The 14,250-nt window shown below is 45.1% G+C and overlaps 1 protein-coding gene across 1 annotated transcript in view; it reads left to right on the top strand.

Moving 5' to 3' along the window:
* The first annotated feature begins 8,847 nt into the window (after positions 1-8,847).
* ZDHHC17 (zDHHC palmitoyltransferase 17) overlaps positions 8,848-14,250 on the top strand; it is an 88,179-nt gene continuing 82,776 nt past the window's right edge. The window contains exon 1 of the mRNA XM_025992153.2: positions 8,848-9,026. Within this exon, the coding sequence (XP_025847938.1) occupies positions 8,934-9,026 (93 nt within the window). The 5' untranslated portion in view covers positions 8,848-8,933. The remainder of the gene's footprint in view (positions 9,027-14,250) is intronic.

The following is a 14,250-nucleotide window of genomic DNA, read 5'->3' on the forward strand; positions in this document are numbered from 1 at the left end:
TTTAATATCTGCCCTCCTCCCCTCAAAAAAGTTCTAGAAAATTCACCAGTTCGGCAACCAAAAAATGAAAGGGGCACACCCTCAACATTTAAAAAGAAAAATAAAAAAACTTGCAGGCACACAAAGAAATATTAACATTCTGAAACAAATACCAAATTATGAGATTAGCACAAACATCCCCAAATTCGTAGAGAAATAAACCTAATGCATCTCCTTATATTTTTCATTTTCTCAGTGTACATTACTCGAAATAGCTGTAAGAAAGGCTGGTGAAATGGAGAAAGTGAACTAGGGGTCTGACTCTAAAGAAGGGCTACTCACTAAAATGGGGAGACCATCTGATATCTGAGATTATGTTTTTTTTTTTTTTTGATGGGAACAAGATATAATTCTCAGCTAGGACAATCAGCAGAGAGAGAGTATGGCTCAAGTTTTCTAACACAAGTTTTATCTTTCCACACCAGAGCTTATCTCTCCTCCCTCCCATTTCCTTGAGGTACAGAAGAGTAAACAGAAGATGAAATACTCTGCTAACAGAAACTGAGTAGAAACCAAACTGGACTCAGAGATGAAGGAAAGGAAGTAAAAACGTCATCCACTCGGTATCACAGCAAATAGGTCTTTCAAGAGCTATCCAAGCCTGAGCAAGAAGCAAAGAAATGGCATGGCTACCATGTACGCAGGTTATAGCCAGACTGTATGTAACTTTCCCCAGGTTACAGAATTAAGATGGAAGCATTGGGATTCAAACCCAGGGGTCTGGTTAGCCTGGAAAGTCTGGATACAAAAGTGTTTGATTTACTAAACTCTTTCCTAAATGAGATAAAGCTGTTGAGCCAGCTGACTTCCAACTCAGTTTGACCCTTAGATGTCAACAAGCCAACGAAAGAAAGGGACTGTGGTTCCTGTTCTCATAGCCATAGGGGACAAAAATCATTCAGCATCTCTCTCTTCCATGATGGACCAGAAGCCTGGGGTAAGAGGTCAGGGACAGCAATGCTGGGGAACAATGCGAGGCCTGGTCACAGTCTAGCTCTACAATAGCTACCACACACTCACACTGCCCTAATGAAGTCCTGCTATAAAAGTTTATGCCTTTTAATGCTTGCTTAAACAAGAGCCTTGGCAGAGGTCCAGCATAGTAGTCAAGGCCCTATTAGCACAACTGTCGCCCTTTCCATTACTAAGTTAAACATGCCTGAAACACAAGTATCCTGTTCTAGAATCTGGGTGACAAGAGAATGGATGTCATAGTTGGGGCCATTTCCTTCATGCACCACAACAACCAGAGCCCTATTTTTTTTTTTTTAAGACAAAATGTGAAGAACACCCAATTTATTCCTGCCACAGGTTTGATCTGTAGTCCTGTAGTCCAGTAGTTTCTGAAAAACATAAATGACACTAACTAAATGACAGCATACAGGGTGCAAGCAGAGGGTGGGCAGAGATGTAGAAAAGATGTGGAAAGGACGCCTGGGTGGCTCAGTGGTTGGGAGCCTGCCTTTGGCTCAGGTCGTGACTGTGGGGTCCCAGAATCGAGTCCCACATTGGGCTCCCTGCAAGGAGCCTGCTTCTCCCTCTGCCTGTGTCTCTCATGAATAAATAATTAAAATCTTTTTTTTAAAAAAAGAAAAGATGTGGAAGATCACTGAAAACATGTATTGACCTTTCCAGATTTCCCCTGATTCAGAGGGCAATGGCACAGTTTCTCTCAACTGCTTTCAATGCCTCATGGTAACCACACAAAAGATGTATTTTTATTTTATTTTTTTAAAGATTTTATTCATTCATTCACGAGAGACAGAGAGACACAGAGAGAGAGAGAGAGAGAGAGAGAGAGAGAGAGGCAGAGACACAGGCAGAGGGAGAAGCAGGCTCCATGCAGGGAGCCTGACGACGTGGGACTTGATCCCAAGGTCTCCAGGGTCATGCCCTGGGCTGAAGGTGCCACTAAACCGCTGAGCCACCCGGGCTGCCCAAAAGATGTATTTTTAATAATAACTAACTTCATTTCCTCTTAAAGTTGTGGCTAATTTTAAGTACTATGTAGATAGTCAATGACAAAAAATTTCCTGGGATTGTTGAATTGTTATCTAAAAGCTAGTAGTGTATATGACATTGGATCAAAGAGGTAATTTTATGGCAACAAAACTGTATCTTTCTATCCAGTCATGATAACATAATCAACTAGCATATATCAACCTAATAGCTTATTACCTGTTGTCTACATATTTGATTTCGGGTCCCATCGATACATCATTAATTATTTGCAAACTACCTCATATGTAGATGTCCTACAGAATCCCATGTAACCATCATATTAATTCACTGTAAAGTGTTAACTTACCTGTAAAAGGGATGTATCTACCATACTTACTTCTTAGCTTCGTATGAGGAGTAAATGGGATCATGTACATGAAGGATCTAGAATAATGACTGGTACTTAGAATGTGTACCATTAGTCAGGGCTCTTCCAGGGAATAGAATTCCCTCCATATGATGCAAAGAAAGAAGTGTTAGTGAAAGTACAGTGGTGTGGGTAGGGTGAAGAGAATGAGCAAGGGCTGGTAGGAACCCAGAGACTAGCAATGCTCCTCAGGCTGAGGGGATATGGGAAAGAGCCAGCTGCCAGCTAGAACTGTGGAACAGGGACCACCAGGTAGGCATTAGGCTAAGAGGGATGAAACTGCTGACAGGGACGGTTTGTCACAGCAGAGGGGGGATGGGAAGAAATACTCTAACCTATTTCTTAATGCCACTGCCTCCCATCAGCCAAACCCAAGCGGCAGCCAGTTTGGCCAGATAGCACAGGACATGCAGTCCTCAGTGATCAATTTGCTAGAGCATATTTTCTGCTCATTTGCAGAAAAGAGCAAATCATGGATTTGCAGGTGGGGGGGGGGGGCTGCTAGGGAGAAGGGTAAGGCAGATTAACCAGCATGCTCTAGTTCATGTTCTATTTTAAACCAAAAAAAAAAACAAAAAAAAAAACCCTATCAGAATCCTAACAAAGTTGGTATAAATGCATCTTTTCCCTACTATGAGAAATTATGTAGAATTTTATTCATATAAAGGCTCATATATGCTTTCTTTTTTCATTTATTATTCATTCATGTAACATAATTAGGAAATAACTGCTTTGAGAAAGCAATATGTCAAGCATTATGTATAGGGTTGGTATTCTTGTCCTTATGGAGATTGTCATTTACAAATCACTCATAGGGATTAATTTAATATCATGTAAATAATATAATAATATAATAAAAATGCCCAAATTTTCATTTATGTAAAAGGGAGCACTACTTCTAAAAAAATGGAGATTTTACATTTTAAATGCTCCTAGATTTGAGCAGCCTTTTTTGGATCTTATACCCATTTGAAAATCTGTTGAAAGCTATAGATTCTCTCTCCAGGAAAAAAAAAAAAAACATGCATATGCATAAAGGCTTTCATTGATCACTGTCCTAGTCTCAAGCTTATTCACTTGAGCCTTCCTTAGATACTCTTCCTATCTCCCCACTGGCAGGTGCTCATAGTATCTTTTTGGACTAGAGGAACTCAGAAACACTGCAGAGCGTAGAGGGTCAAAAGACAAAAGAGTAAAACTTAGTGGCCCTGCCTGGCATGGCCATACCTTGTTATTCCCCAGTTGTAGTAAAATGATGGAGTCCTGGTGCTTAACAAGAAAAATTTGCTTCCATCTACAGAATAGGTGTTGCCAGGGCTCTGATCCGTGAGGCTCCTGGGCACTCAACATGCCTTCACAGGGGAATCTTTTCTTCTAGGAGTACACTCCCTCCCTCCAACTCCCCATTTCCTGTCCGCAGGATACTTTCTTAGACAAGTTCAGATCCAGCACTCCATCCTCTTGCTACCTGCGCAATCCTTTCTCCTTGTTCCCCCTTCAATATATACATTGTTATTTCAAATCCTCATTATTTTTCAACACAAAGTTCCATTGTCTTTCACACTGATGGTCCTTAAAGGCTGATCCTAGGTTATCAGTACTGATTCCATTCTCTTTAGAGATGTGACCACCTGCTCTTAAACATTCCCTAGAAAGGCAGAATTTGCATACCACACTTCCCCCTCCTCCACCAAAAATAACGACAGGGTCACCTGCGTGGGTTCCTAGGTTAAGAGTCTGACTTTTGATCTCAGCTCAGGTCTTGACCTCAGGGTTGTGAGTTCAAGCCCCATGTTTGGCTCCATGGTGGACATGGGGCCTACTTAACAAAAACAAACAAACAGAACCCCCAAATTCGGTTATACATTCCTTTTAAGTTAGTAAAACTTAAGAAACAAAACTTTAAATCAAGTTGGATGTTTAATCAAGTTGGGATGTTTTGATCTTTCTGCATTTTTTTTTTAAGATTTTATTTATTTATTCATGAGAGACACTGAAAGAGAGAGGCAGAGACTTAGGCAGAGGGAGAAGCAGGCTCCATACAGGGAGCCCAATGTGGGACTCGATCCCAGGACTCCAGGATCATGCCTCGAGAGAAGGCAGATAGATGCTCAACCGTTGAGCCACCCAGGTGTCCTGATCTTCCTGTATTTTTGTAAGCATAGAACTCTGCAAATGATTTCAGGGGTTTTGGGCTTTACATACTGTATTATCTATCGTATAATATATATCTTTTTAAAAAAGATTTTATTGATTAATTCATGAGAGACAGAGAGAGAGAGAGGCAGAGACACAGGCAGAGGGAGAAGCAGGCTCCATGCAGGGAGCCCAACATGGGACTCGATCCCAGGTCTCCAGGATCACACCCTGGACTGAAGGCAGGTGTTAAACCGCTAAGCCACCCGGGCTACCCCATAATATAATATCTTATCCCAAAATCAGCAGCTCAGAAAAATACACACTTAATATTTTACACAATTTTAGTGGTTGAGGAATCCAGGTGCAGTTTAGGGGGGTGGTTCTGGGCCAGGGTCTCCCATGAGCTTGCAGTCAAGATGTCAGCTGGGGCGGCAATCATCTGAAGGCTTGATCTGGGCTAGACTGTCTGCTACTGAGGTGGCTCAGTCATGTGCCTGCCATGTCCAGGAGGCTGCTGGCTGTTGGCAGGAAGTTAGACTTCCTTGCCTTGTGGACCTCTCTCCATGGGGGCTGCATGAGTGTTTTCATGACACAGCAGCTGGATCCTCCAGAGTCGGTAATTCAAGAGAGAATATGAATCCACAATGCTTTTTATGAGCCAGCTTCTAAAGTCACACACAATTTTTCGGCAACATCTTATTGGTTATGCATATTAGCCATATTCAGTGTGGGAGGGCACTACCCAAAAGTGTAAATACTGGGAGAATTGTTGGCTTATCAGTTGACTATCACACATGTCAAATTCCATATATTTCCTTTAATTCTCCAGCTTAATTTTATTTATATCAGTGATTCCTACAGAGTGCAAAAATATGGTTCTCATTTCACTTAAAATAAGATTATAGAGTACTACTATGTGTGCTTGCTTTTCTGTGTTAAAATGGCAATACCTTGGGCAGCCTGGGTGGCTCAGTGATTTAGTGTCCACCTTCGGCCCAGGGCGTGATCCTGGAGTCCTGGGATCGAGTCCCACGTCGGGCTCCCTGAATGGAGCCTGCTTCTCCCTCTGCCTGTGTCTCTGCCTCTGTGTGTCTCTCATGAATAAACTAATAAAATCCTGAAAAAAAAAGGGCAATATCTTGCCCTATCCCAGTTTTGAGTAGGTGACATCTAATTTGGTTCTAGAGTCCACAATTCTAATGAGATACAGAAATTTATGAAATGACTTCTAGGAAAATCTTGGATTTTCAATGGATCTCATTAGAATCCAAAGGGCTATAACTACTGAACAGCATTTAGCTAAATCAAATAATCTGTATGGTATCTTAAAAATGATCTCTTTGTTGTGGTCACTAAATCTAGCATTTCACAGAAGAAGTGTTTAATAAAGTATTAAATGGACCAAGTAATAATTCACCTAAGATAATTACAACAGAACCAAGAACAGTAGATGGGGAAGAGTTAGGAGGCTTTTAGACATGGTTCTGCTACGACCTAGTTTGGTGACTTTAAGCAGGTTTCTTAAGTCCTCCAATTACCATTTTCCTATCTGTGAAATGTTGGAGTTTGACTAGAATTGGATGACCTCTAATAGTATCTTTAGCTCCAGTAGTCTCTGAAGTTACATATGAAGCCACTTCTATACAATAATTGCCCATTCCTCTCTGCTTTTAGATCCATTTCACAATTCTCCTCTGACAAGGTCCATGTTCTCTATTTTATTCTCTTTCAGCAACTATTCTGCATTCCTCCATAATTCTGTGCCATTCTTTTGCCAGTTTATCCATTGACATGTCTACTTTCTTGGCTGTCCTTCACAGTACCCTGAGTATATCGTCTCAAATCTGCATGTAGATAAGGACTTTGTAATTACCAAGATGGACTTATTATATCTACAGGGTTCATTTGGGTCCATATTGAACCTCACCCAAACCTCAACTTCAACATATTTTCCCTAAGAATGTCTGTTCTTACTCCTTCTTTCTTTCTTTCTTTCTTTCTTTCTTTCTTTCTTAATTTAATAAGTATTGTTTTCAGTCATACAGCAGTGAGCAAGGCAGATATGGAGTCCAGTTGAGTTGTTTTAACTTTTCACTCACTTTTAGTGTTTTGTCCATGTTGTAGAATTCCCGGAAGTCACAAATAAAAGTGTCTCTGGCAGCCAGGCAATGATGATGAGTGATGTAGGCCTATGAGCCCAGTAGAGACCAAGCAAGGAAGCCCAGATCTCTTGTGTTTTCCAGCTAAACTAGGAGTCTAGATTTTATATATATATTTATTTTTTTAAAAAGACTTTTATTTATTTATTCATGAGAGACAGAGAGAGAGAGAGAGAGAGAGAGGCAGAGACACAGGCAAAGGGAGAAGCAGGCTCCATGCAGGGATCCTGACCTGGGACTTGATCCCAGGTCTCCACAATCACGCCCTGGGCTGAAGGCAGCTCTAAACCACTGAGCCACCTGGACTACCCTAGAAATCTAGATTTTAAAGTGAAATCTCCTGATTTATTGAATTTTGGTATCTACTTCAAAAATATTTGGAAAACTACCATGTAGGCCAAATGAAACATTTTGGTGGCTGAATTTGACCACTGAGCCTTCCATTTAGGGACCCCTGTGAGCCTAGGCTACCTGGTAAGGCTAACATCCTCATTTTTTGTAAGCTCATACGCCCCAATGTTCCTAACACATGGGCACCTGCAAAACATTTTTGCCTGCTATTTATGCCTTGTGTCTCCGTCACCCCCCAACAACTCAGTATCTTCTTTACCCCATCTCCCAACTGTTGCTTTTCTTTACTCCCATTGTCTCTTTCCAGTAAATGTATGACATAAGGGTAAGGAGGAGCAAGATGAAAATTGAATTGTTGAAGTGAAAATTCTACTTTAGGGCAGCCCAGGTGGCTCAGCTGTTTCACTCAGCCTCCAGCCCAGGGCGTGACCCCGGGGGGTCCTGGGATGGAGTGCTGCCTCTGGCTCCCTGCATGGAGACTGCTTTTCCCTCTGCCTCTCTGTATGTCTCTCATGGATAAATAAATAAAATCCTTTTTTTTTTTTTTTAAAGAAAATTCTATGTTAAAATGCATCTAAAAGCAGTTTGGAGCTCCAAAGGGAGAGAACCCTAATTCTGTGTAGTTCTGCAGGCTGGGTGAAAGAGTCAAACCCAAATCCTTGGTTTGGGGTGGGACCAAAATGATGCAAATGAGCTCAGACTGAGAGGAGACCCGAGAACAGCGCTGCCGGGAGGACGAAGGCTGGTAAGCCAGCTGCAAAGTCAGCAGAGGACCTTGCTCTTCCCACCGGCCCGTGCAGCAGCTGTGAAGAGCTGTGCCCGCCTCTCCCTCTTATTAATGATGCCTCGACCGTAGCTATGCAGCATTTCCAGGAGCTAATGTCAGCTATTTAGCTATTTTCATGCATTTCTAGGATCACCCCGTGAATGAACAGCCGACTCCTCTTGAGTGCCTCCAATGCCCGGTCGCTCCCCGCTTTTCCGGGCCCCGCTTCCCAGGGAGCGTCGGATGCAGCGCTGCGCCCCGCCGTCTGCAGACCCTGCAGCTCCCCTTGGCGGAAGCCTCAGCCTGAGGGCAGGCCCCTGACCCTCGCGTCCCCTGGGCCCTCCCTCCCGACCTTACCCCGCGGCTGCTCCTGGCTGATGCGCTTGCTCGGGAGGCAGGCTGCTGTCGGGATCTCTAACGCATCGTCCTGGCGGTCTCTGCTGCATCCTCCTCTGAGCAGCTTAGGGCTACAATTTTTAATAATAGAAAAAAAAAAAAAAGCAGAGGCATGTGTTGTAGGGCTGTTGTTTCAGCACATTTGTAGGAGCCACTCCCCCCTCCCCATCCTACAGCCCTAATATGCACTTAAAGACGCCCTAGGTCCTTTTATCCGGTTCGAATTTCAGCGAATTCCGTTTTAACGACGTAGGTTCTCAGCCCCCGGGTTACATTAACATGCAGCAGGTGGGGGGGGGGGGAGGCGTGGGCCTCGAGGGTGTACGTTTTTGATGTAATTACTGCTAATTGAAGACCAACGAGGTCCGGCCGGGCCGTCTCCGGGGCCCCAGGCCTCACCCGTTGCTCCGGGCGCCCCCGAGGGTGCATCGCGGAGGCCGTCCCGGCGGGGGAGGCAGGGCCGCACCGGCGACGACCCGCAGGCCTCCCAGCCCCCAGCCGCGCCGCTGCAGCCGCGGGGTCTCGGGGCCGCGCCGCGCACGCGCACAGCCTCCTCCCCTGCTCCCCCCCGCCCCGCCCCGCGCGCACGCGCACAGGGACCCCCGCCCCCGAGGGAGGCGGGGGGGCGCAGGGGGGTGCGCGGGGGCCGCGGCTCGCCCTCGCGCGTGCCCTCGCCGCGCCCGAGCCCCGCCGGGGGGAACCGCTTTCTCCCGGCATGCAGCGGGCGCAGGGATTTAACACCAAGATGGCGGACGGCCCGGACGAGTACGACGCCGAGGCGGGCTGCGTGCCCCTGCTGCACCCGGAGGTGAGGGGCCGCCCGGCGCCGCCCCAGCCCCGGGCCGCGGGCGCCGGTCCCCCCGGGACGCGCGGAGGGCTGCGGCGGGGCCCGGGGCCGTGCGGGGGCTGCGGGGCGCGGGCAGGCGGGCAGGCCCGAGCGCGGCCGCCGCTGCGAGCGGATAACGGGGCGGCGGCGGCGGCGGCGGGGCGGCCCGGGGCGCGGGGGGCAGCGCTGCTCGGCGCCGTGCGGGCCGCGGGGCGCTTCCGGGGCGGGCGTCCGTGCTGGACGCGGCTGCGGGCACAGGTCGCAACTTTCGGGGGGAAGGCGGGCGCTCGCGGCGGGCGGGGCTGGGGGGGCTCCCGCTGCGGGCTCGGGCCCCCGGGGTCTGGCGGCGGGGGGGGGGGGCACGGCCCGGGGCCCGCCGGCCTGGCTGCAGCTGCGGGCTCCGGGCCTCCGGGGCAGCTCGGCCGCCGGGTCGGGGTCTGGGGGCAGGGGGTGCACGGTCCCGGGCCCGCCGGCGTGGCTCTCGCTGCAGGCTCGGGGCCTCCGGTGCTGCTCGGCCGCCCGGGTCGGGGTCGGGGCGGGTCCGTGCGCTGGAGGGGGTTGGTGCACGGCCCCGGCCCTGCTGGCCTGCAGCCGCTGCAGGCTCGAGGCCTCCGGTGCAGCTCGGCCGCCCGGGTCGGGGTCGGGGCCGTGCACGGCTTGGCCTGGCCCCCGCTGCGGGCTCGGGGCCCTCGGGGCAGCTCGGAGGGAGCTCCGGGCTCCGGCGGTCTCTGCGGGGTGAAGGCGGGACCACGGCCCCCAGGGTGCGGTGGCGGTGACAGACGTGCACGACTGCCTGGCTCCCCCGGAGCGGGATGGTTCTGCTGACCTCGGGGTTGGGGCTTCCAGCCTGCGTCGCCCAGTGAAGCGTGGACACACACACACACACACACACACACACACACTCTCAGAGTGCCGCGTATTAACACCCGATCACCGTCTTATTCATCACTTTGATTTACTAGAAGCAGATGGGACAGTTCTTTAGGAAGATGCTTGAGCCGCTCTCAACCAGAAAAGGCTCCTCCGGATTTCTGAGAAACAGAGCTGTACAGTAAGCCTAAATGTCTTTGCGATCAAGGTAGTGACATTTTTATTTATTTTTTGTTAAGGATTTTATTTATTTATTCATGAGAGACACACACACAGAGGCAGAGACACAGGCAGAGAGAGAAGTAGGCTCCTGCAGGGAGCCCGACGTGAGACTCGATCCCAGGTCTCCAGGATCACGCCCTGGGCCAAAGGCAGATGCCAAACTGCCAAGCTGCCACCCAGGGATCCCCAGTAGTAACATCTTTAGAGCTGCCATAGGACAAGCCCTTTCTTTTAGTTCACACTTAGGCCTTAAAAATACACCACGGCAGAAAGTTCTCAGATGATGACTCGAAAATGTTGTCAAGGAATAGGTCTGTTCATGTTTTTCCGGTGAAAGTCTTAAATACTGAGATGTTGGTTTTATGTATTCTGACATAGTGTTCTTTCAGTGAACCGTTGGTGTGTGGCGTGGTACATTGTTTGGCACTTTAGGAGTAATTGTAACTGATAACAGATCCCTAGAGCTGTTGCTTGTAGTAATGAAGTGGCCTGTAGGCTTGGAATGGAGAGCCCAGTCTTCAGGTTGCCACTTAAAAGAACGTTATGAGAACATCGGCTTCTCCTTCAGCACACTGCAAGTAGAAGTTGATATAAGATGAGATCTGCCATTCTTTTTCATCTGGCAAACACAAGGCCTAACTACTTTAGATGTTTTGAGTCTTAGCGCTGTGGTTTCCAGTGTTGCATGCACACCTGGTGCAGACCTGGTAAAGTTCTGCTTCCTTGCAGTATGTTCTTGGGCAGACTCCTCTGAGTTCTAGCTTCATCATTTGTAATTATGGTATGAAGTGATAATAACTAATAGGCTATTGTGAGGATTGTGATAATGTATTCTTTTGTTGTTGTTGTTGTTAAAAAAAAGCAGCTTTTGGGCTCAGAAAGAAACCCGTTCTCTGCCTTGGTGGGCAAATAAAATAAGAGTTTTAACTCCTTTAGGAGACTTGGGTTCCAGTTCTGTTATTTGTAGTAATTAATTAGCCAAAGGACTTGAGACAAGTACTTAATCTCTCTCTCTCTCTCTCTCTCTCTCTCTTTTAAAGATTTGTTATTTGTTCATGAGAGACACAGGCAGAGGGAGAAGCAGGCTACCTGCAGGGAGCCCAGTATGGGACTCCATCCCAGAAGCTCCATCCCAGGACCCTGGGGTCACACCCTGGGCTCAAGGCAGATGCTTAATCACTGAGCCCCCCAGGCGTCCAGTACTTAATCTCTTAAAGCCTGAATTTGTTAATCAGAAATGCAGATGTGGCCTAGTTCACTTGGTTATAAGGGATCAGGCGAGACTTTATGTTGAGGATTAAGAACTGACACATTGTAGGTGTTCACTTAGTGTTATTTCTTTTTCCTCTACCAGGAGGGAGATGTTACACATGTGTTTGGGTTTTGGCAAATGGTTTAGAGACTTGTGTGGGTTTTAATTTATGGAATGGAATATTGTAGGAGCAAATTTTATTTTACTTCAGATTTAACACTGTGTTAAAATAGTTAAAACAAAAATAGTTTTTCACTTAATATTTGTTGAACGGATGAATTATTTGTAGGATAAAGAAATTAGCCATTCCTTAAATCTTAGTATGCATACTGCTCACTATTAAAACCTTTCTCGGGATTATGTAATTAGCTGAACAGGGAAACCTTTTTTTAATTTTTTATTTTATTTTAGAGGTATTTACTGTGAGAAAACCTTACTTTTTAATTAACCAAACGATCCATTAATTTAGTGAGTCTTTTAAACATTTGTTTATTTTGTTTGGGTCAGGTACTGTGCTGGGCTCTTGGCACTTTGGGATTTTCGTGTTTAATTCAACGAGAAGCAGAATAGGATGTGGTTGAAAGCCACTGGTAACAAAATCTGGGTTCTGCACTTGCTGCTATTATGGTAAATTTACATTTGTAAAACTGGGTTGATACTTCTTATAGTGCTTATTGTGAATATTAAGTAAAAAAATAATGTTTATAAATGTTTATCAGTGTTTGTAGAGCAGCCATCCCAGACCACAGCAGGTGGGCTACCAACAACTGACCTTCTGAAAGCCCTAGCATGTAGTGAATACTGGTGCTATTACTTTGCTTTCTGATGAAATAGGTGATTATTCATTTTATTATAATGGAAGAAATTAGGGCTATTTGGAGAAAGTTGAACTGATTATCCTGGGATTAGGGTGCTAATCCTAGCTCTGTGACTTTAAGCTCTTGGACATTTAACTACTCTTAGTTTCTTTGCTTTTAAGATAGAGGCTAGGGGTGCTTGAGTGGCTGAGGTCATTAAGCGTCGGACTCTTGATCTCAGCTCAGGTCGTGATCTCAGAGTCGTGAGTCTGAGAACTGCGTTGGGCTCCGTACTGGGTGTGGAGCCTACTTAAAAAAACAAAACAATACAAAAAAAACAAAAACAGAACATAAAGAGGCTAGACTAGATCTCTTAAGATTTCTTTAAACTCTACTGTTGTAATTATATGTTGTGATTTTTCAGAATCAGTAGGTTTGAGCATCTATCTTCTACATGCATAGCACTGTCCTAAGTTATATGGATGAAAATAAAATAAGTAGGATATTTTCTGCTTTCCAGAAGTTAATGATCTATTTGGGAATGTATACACATGTGAAACACTTAACAGAAACCAAATAAATGCTGAATTGATTAGTGTAGCCTATAAGCAGTGTCAGATTTCTGTCACCTAGAATGGTTAGAAGAATGACTTCAACAGAGAAAGACCATATGTTGGTCTACAATCCCGTTGACTTGGTATCACTGCTCTTACGTTTCATCCGCTGGTGTATCCTCAGTAAGCCGTCCTAGCTCTTTCATAGAATGAGGCCACAATACCTCCTTTTGCCAGAGTATTATAGGGGCTCTGTGTTTCAGCAAGACCTGACTCAGCTTTGAACTGGATTGCCTAGATTATCTAGGGCTTTCATCTCTTGTTTGCTTCCTTTTTTTCTCAATTTCAAAACTTCTGTTACTGCCTTTTCTTTAGTTTCTCTGTTTTTTTAAAATGACAACATTTTTTTGCTTCAAATTAATATCTATCTGGGATGCCTGGGTGGCTCAGTGGTTAAGCATCTGCCTTTGGCTCAGGACTTGTTCCTGGAGTTCCGGGATCGAGTTCCGCCTCGGGCTCCTGAATGGAGCCTGCTTATGTCCCTGCCTCTCTCTGTGTCTCTCATGAATAAATGAATAAAATCTTTTTTAAAAATTAATATATATCTCATTTTTCCCTTTGTTTAAAATGTTAAGCCAAAGTATTACTACATTTCTCTTGCCTTCCGATTTTCTAAAATTCCTTTTTTGAAGTTTTTCTTTAGTGAAAATGATTTTGCCTTTTTCCATTGGTATTTTTTTGACCTATTACATAGAGATAGACATATGTACACATAACTAAAACATTTGCTTTCAGAAAGTAGATAGAAAATTCCTTTGAAAATTGTTTTTCTTCTTTTGATAGGTTATGGACATATTCTTTCCCTTTAAAGCGTATCTTTCTGGCAGGCTTTAGAATCTGATACCTTTTTTTTATTTAGGGAGAAAGCTATATGTCATGTTGTTGTAATTTAGATTTAAAAATACTGTAACCACTGAATCAATAGATACAAAATGAAAATGCAACTAATTGTTGACCTCATGGATTGTGGCAAAGCCAAAGTTGAAAACTACTGACCTATACCCCCCCAAATTGTATTTGGTTGTGAGATACCATTTTACAGTTTTGACTTCTTTGTTTTATTTTGCTTGTTTTTATTTAGTTTGAGAGTCATCCCAAAAGTATTTATTAAGAATGGATAGTGGAGTGGATAGATACAAGAAGATACAGATTAAAAGTATGAGTAGTGGTGTTTGGCTGCTTGAGCTTAAATCCTTAATGTTGCCACTTACTAGGTATGTGACCCTAGGCAAGTTATTGAACTGTGTCCTATTTTTCCAGACTAAAATGGGAATACAATAACACCCCTGTCTCATGAAGTTGTTGTCAAGGTTAAGACAACATACATATATAAAATTCTGAGTCTGGTGCTTAGTAACACAATACATGTTAGTATTAATGTTGCGGTATGAAGTTAGTAACTCTCAAGCAGTAGTAGTAAACATATATTAGATATGGAGGCAACTAAGCAG

This window comes from Vulpes vulpes, chromosome 10 (genome assembly GCF_048418805.1).
Source record: "Vulpes vulpes isolate BD-2025 chromosome 10, VulVul3, whole genome shotgun sequence".
Lineage (NCBI taxonomy): Eukaryota > Metazoa > Chordata > Mammalia > Carnivora > Canidae > Vulpes > Vulpes vulpes.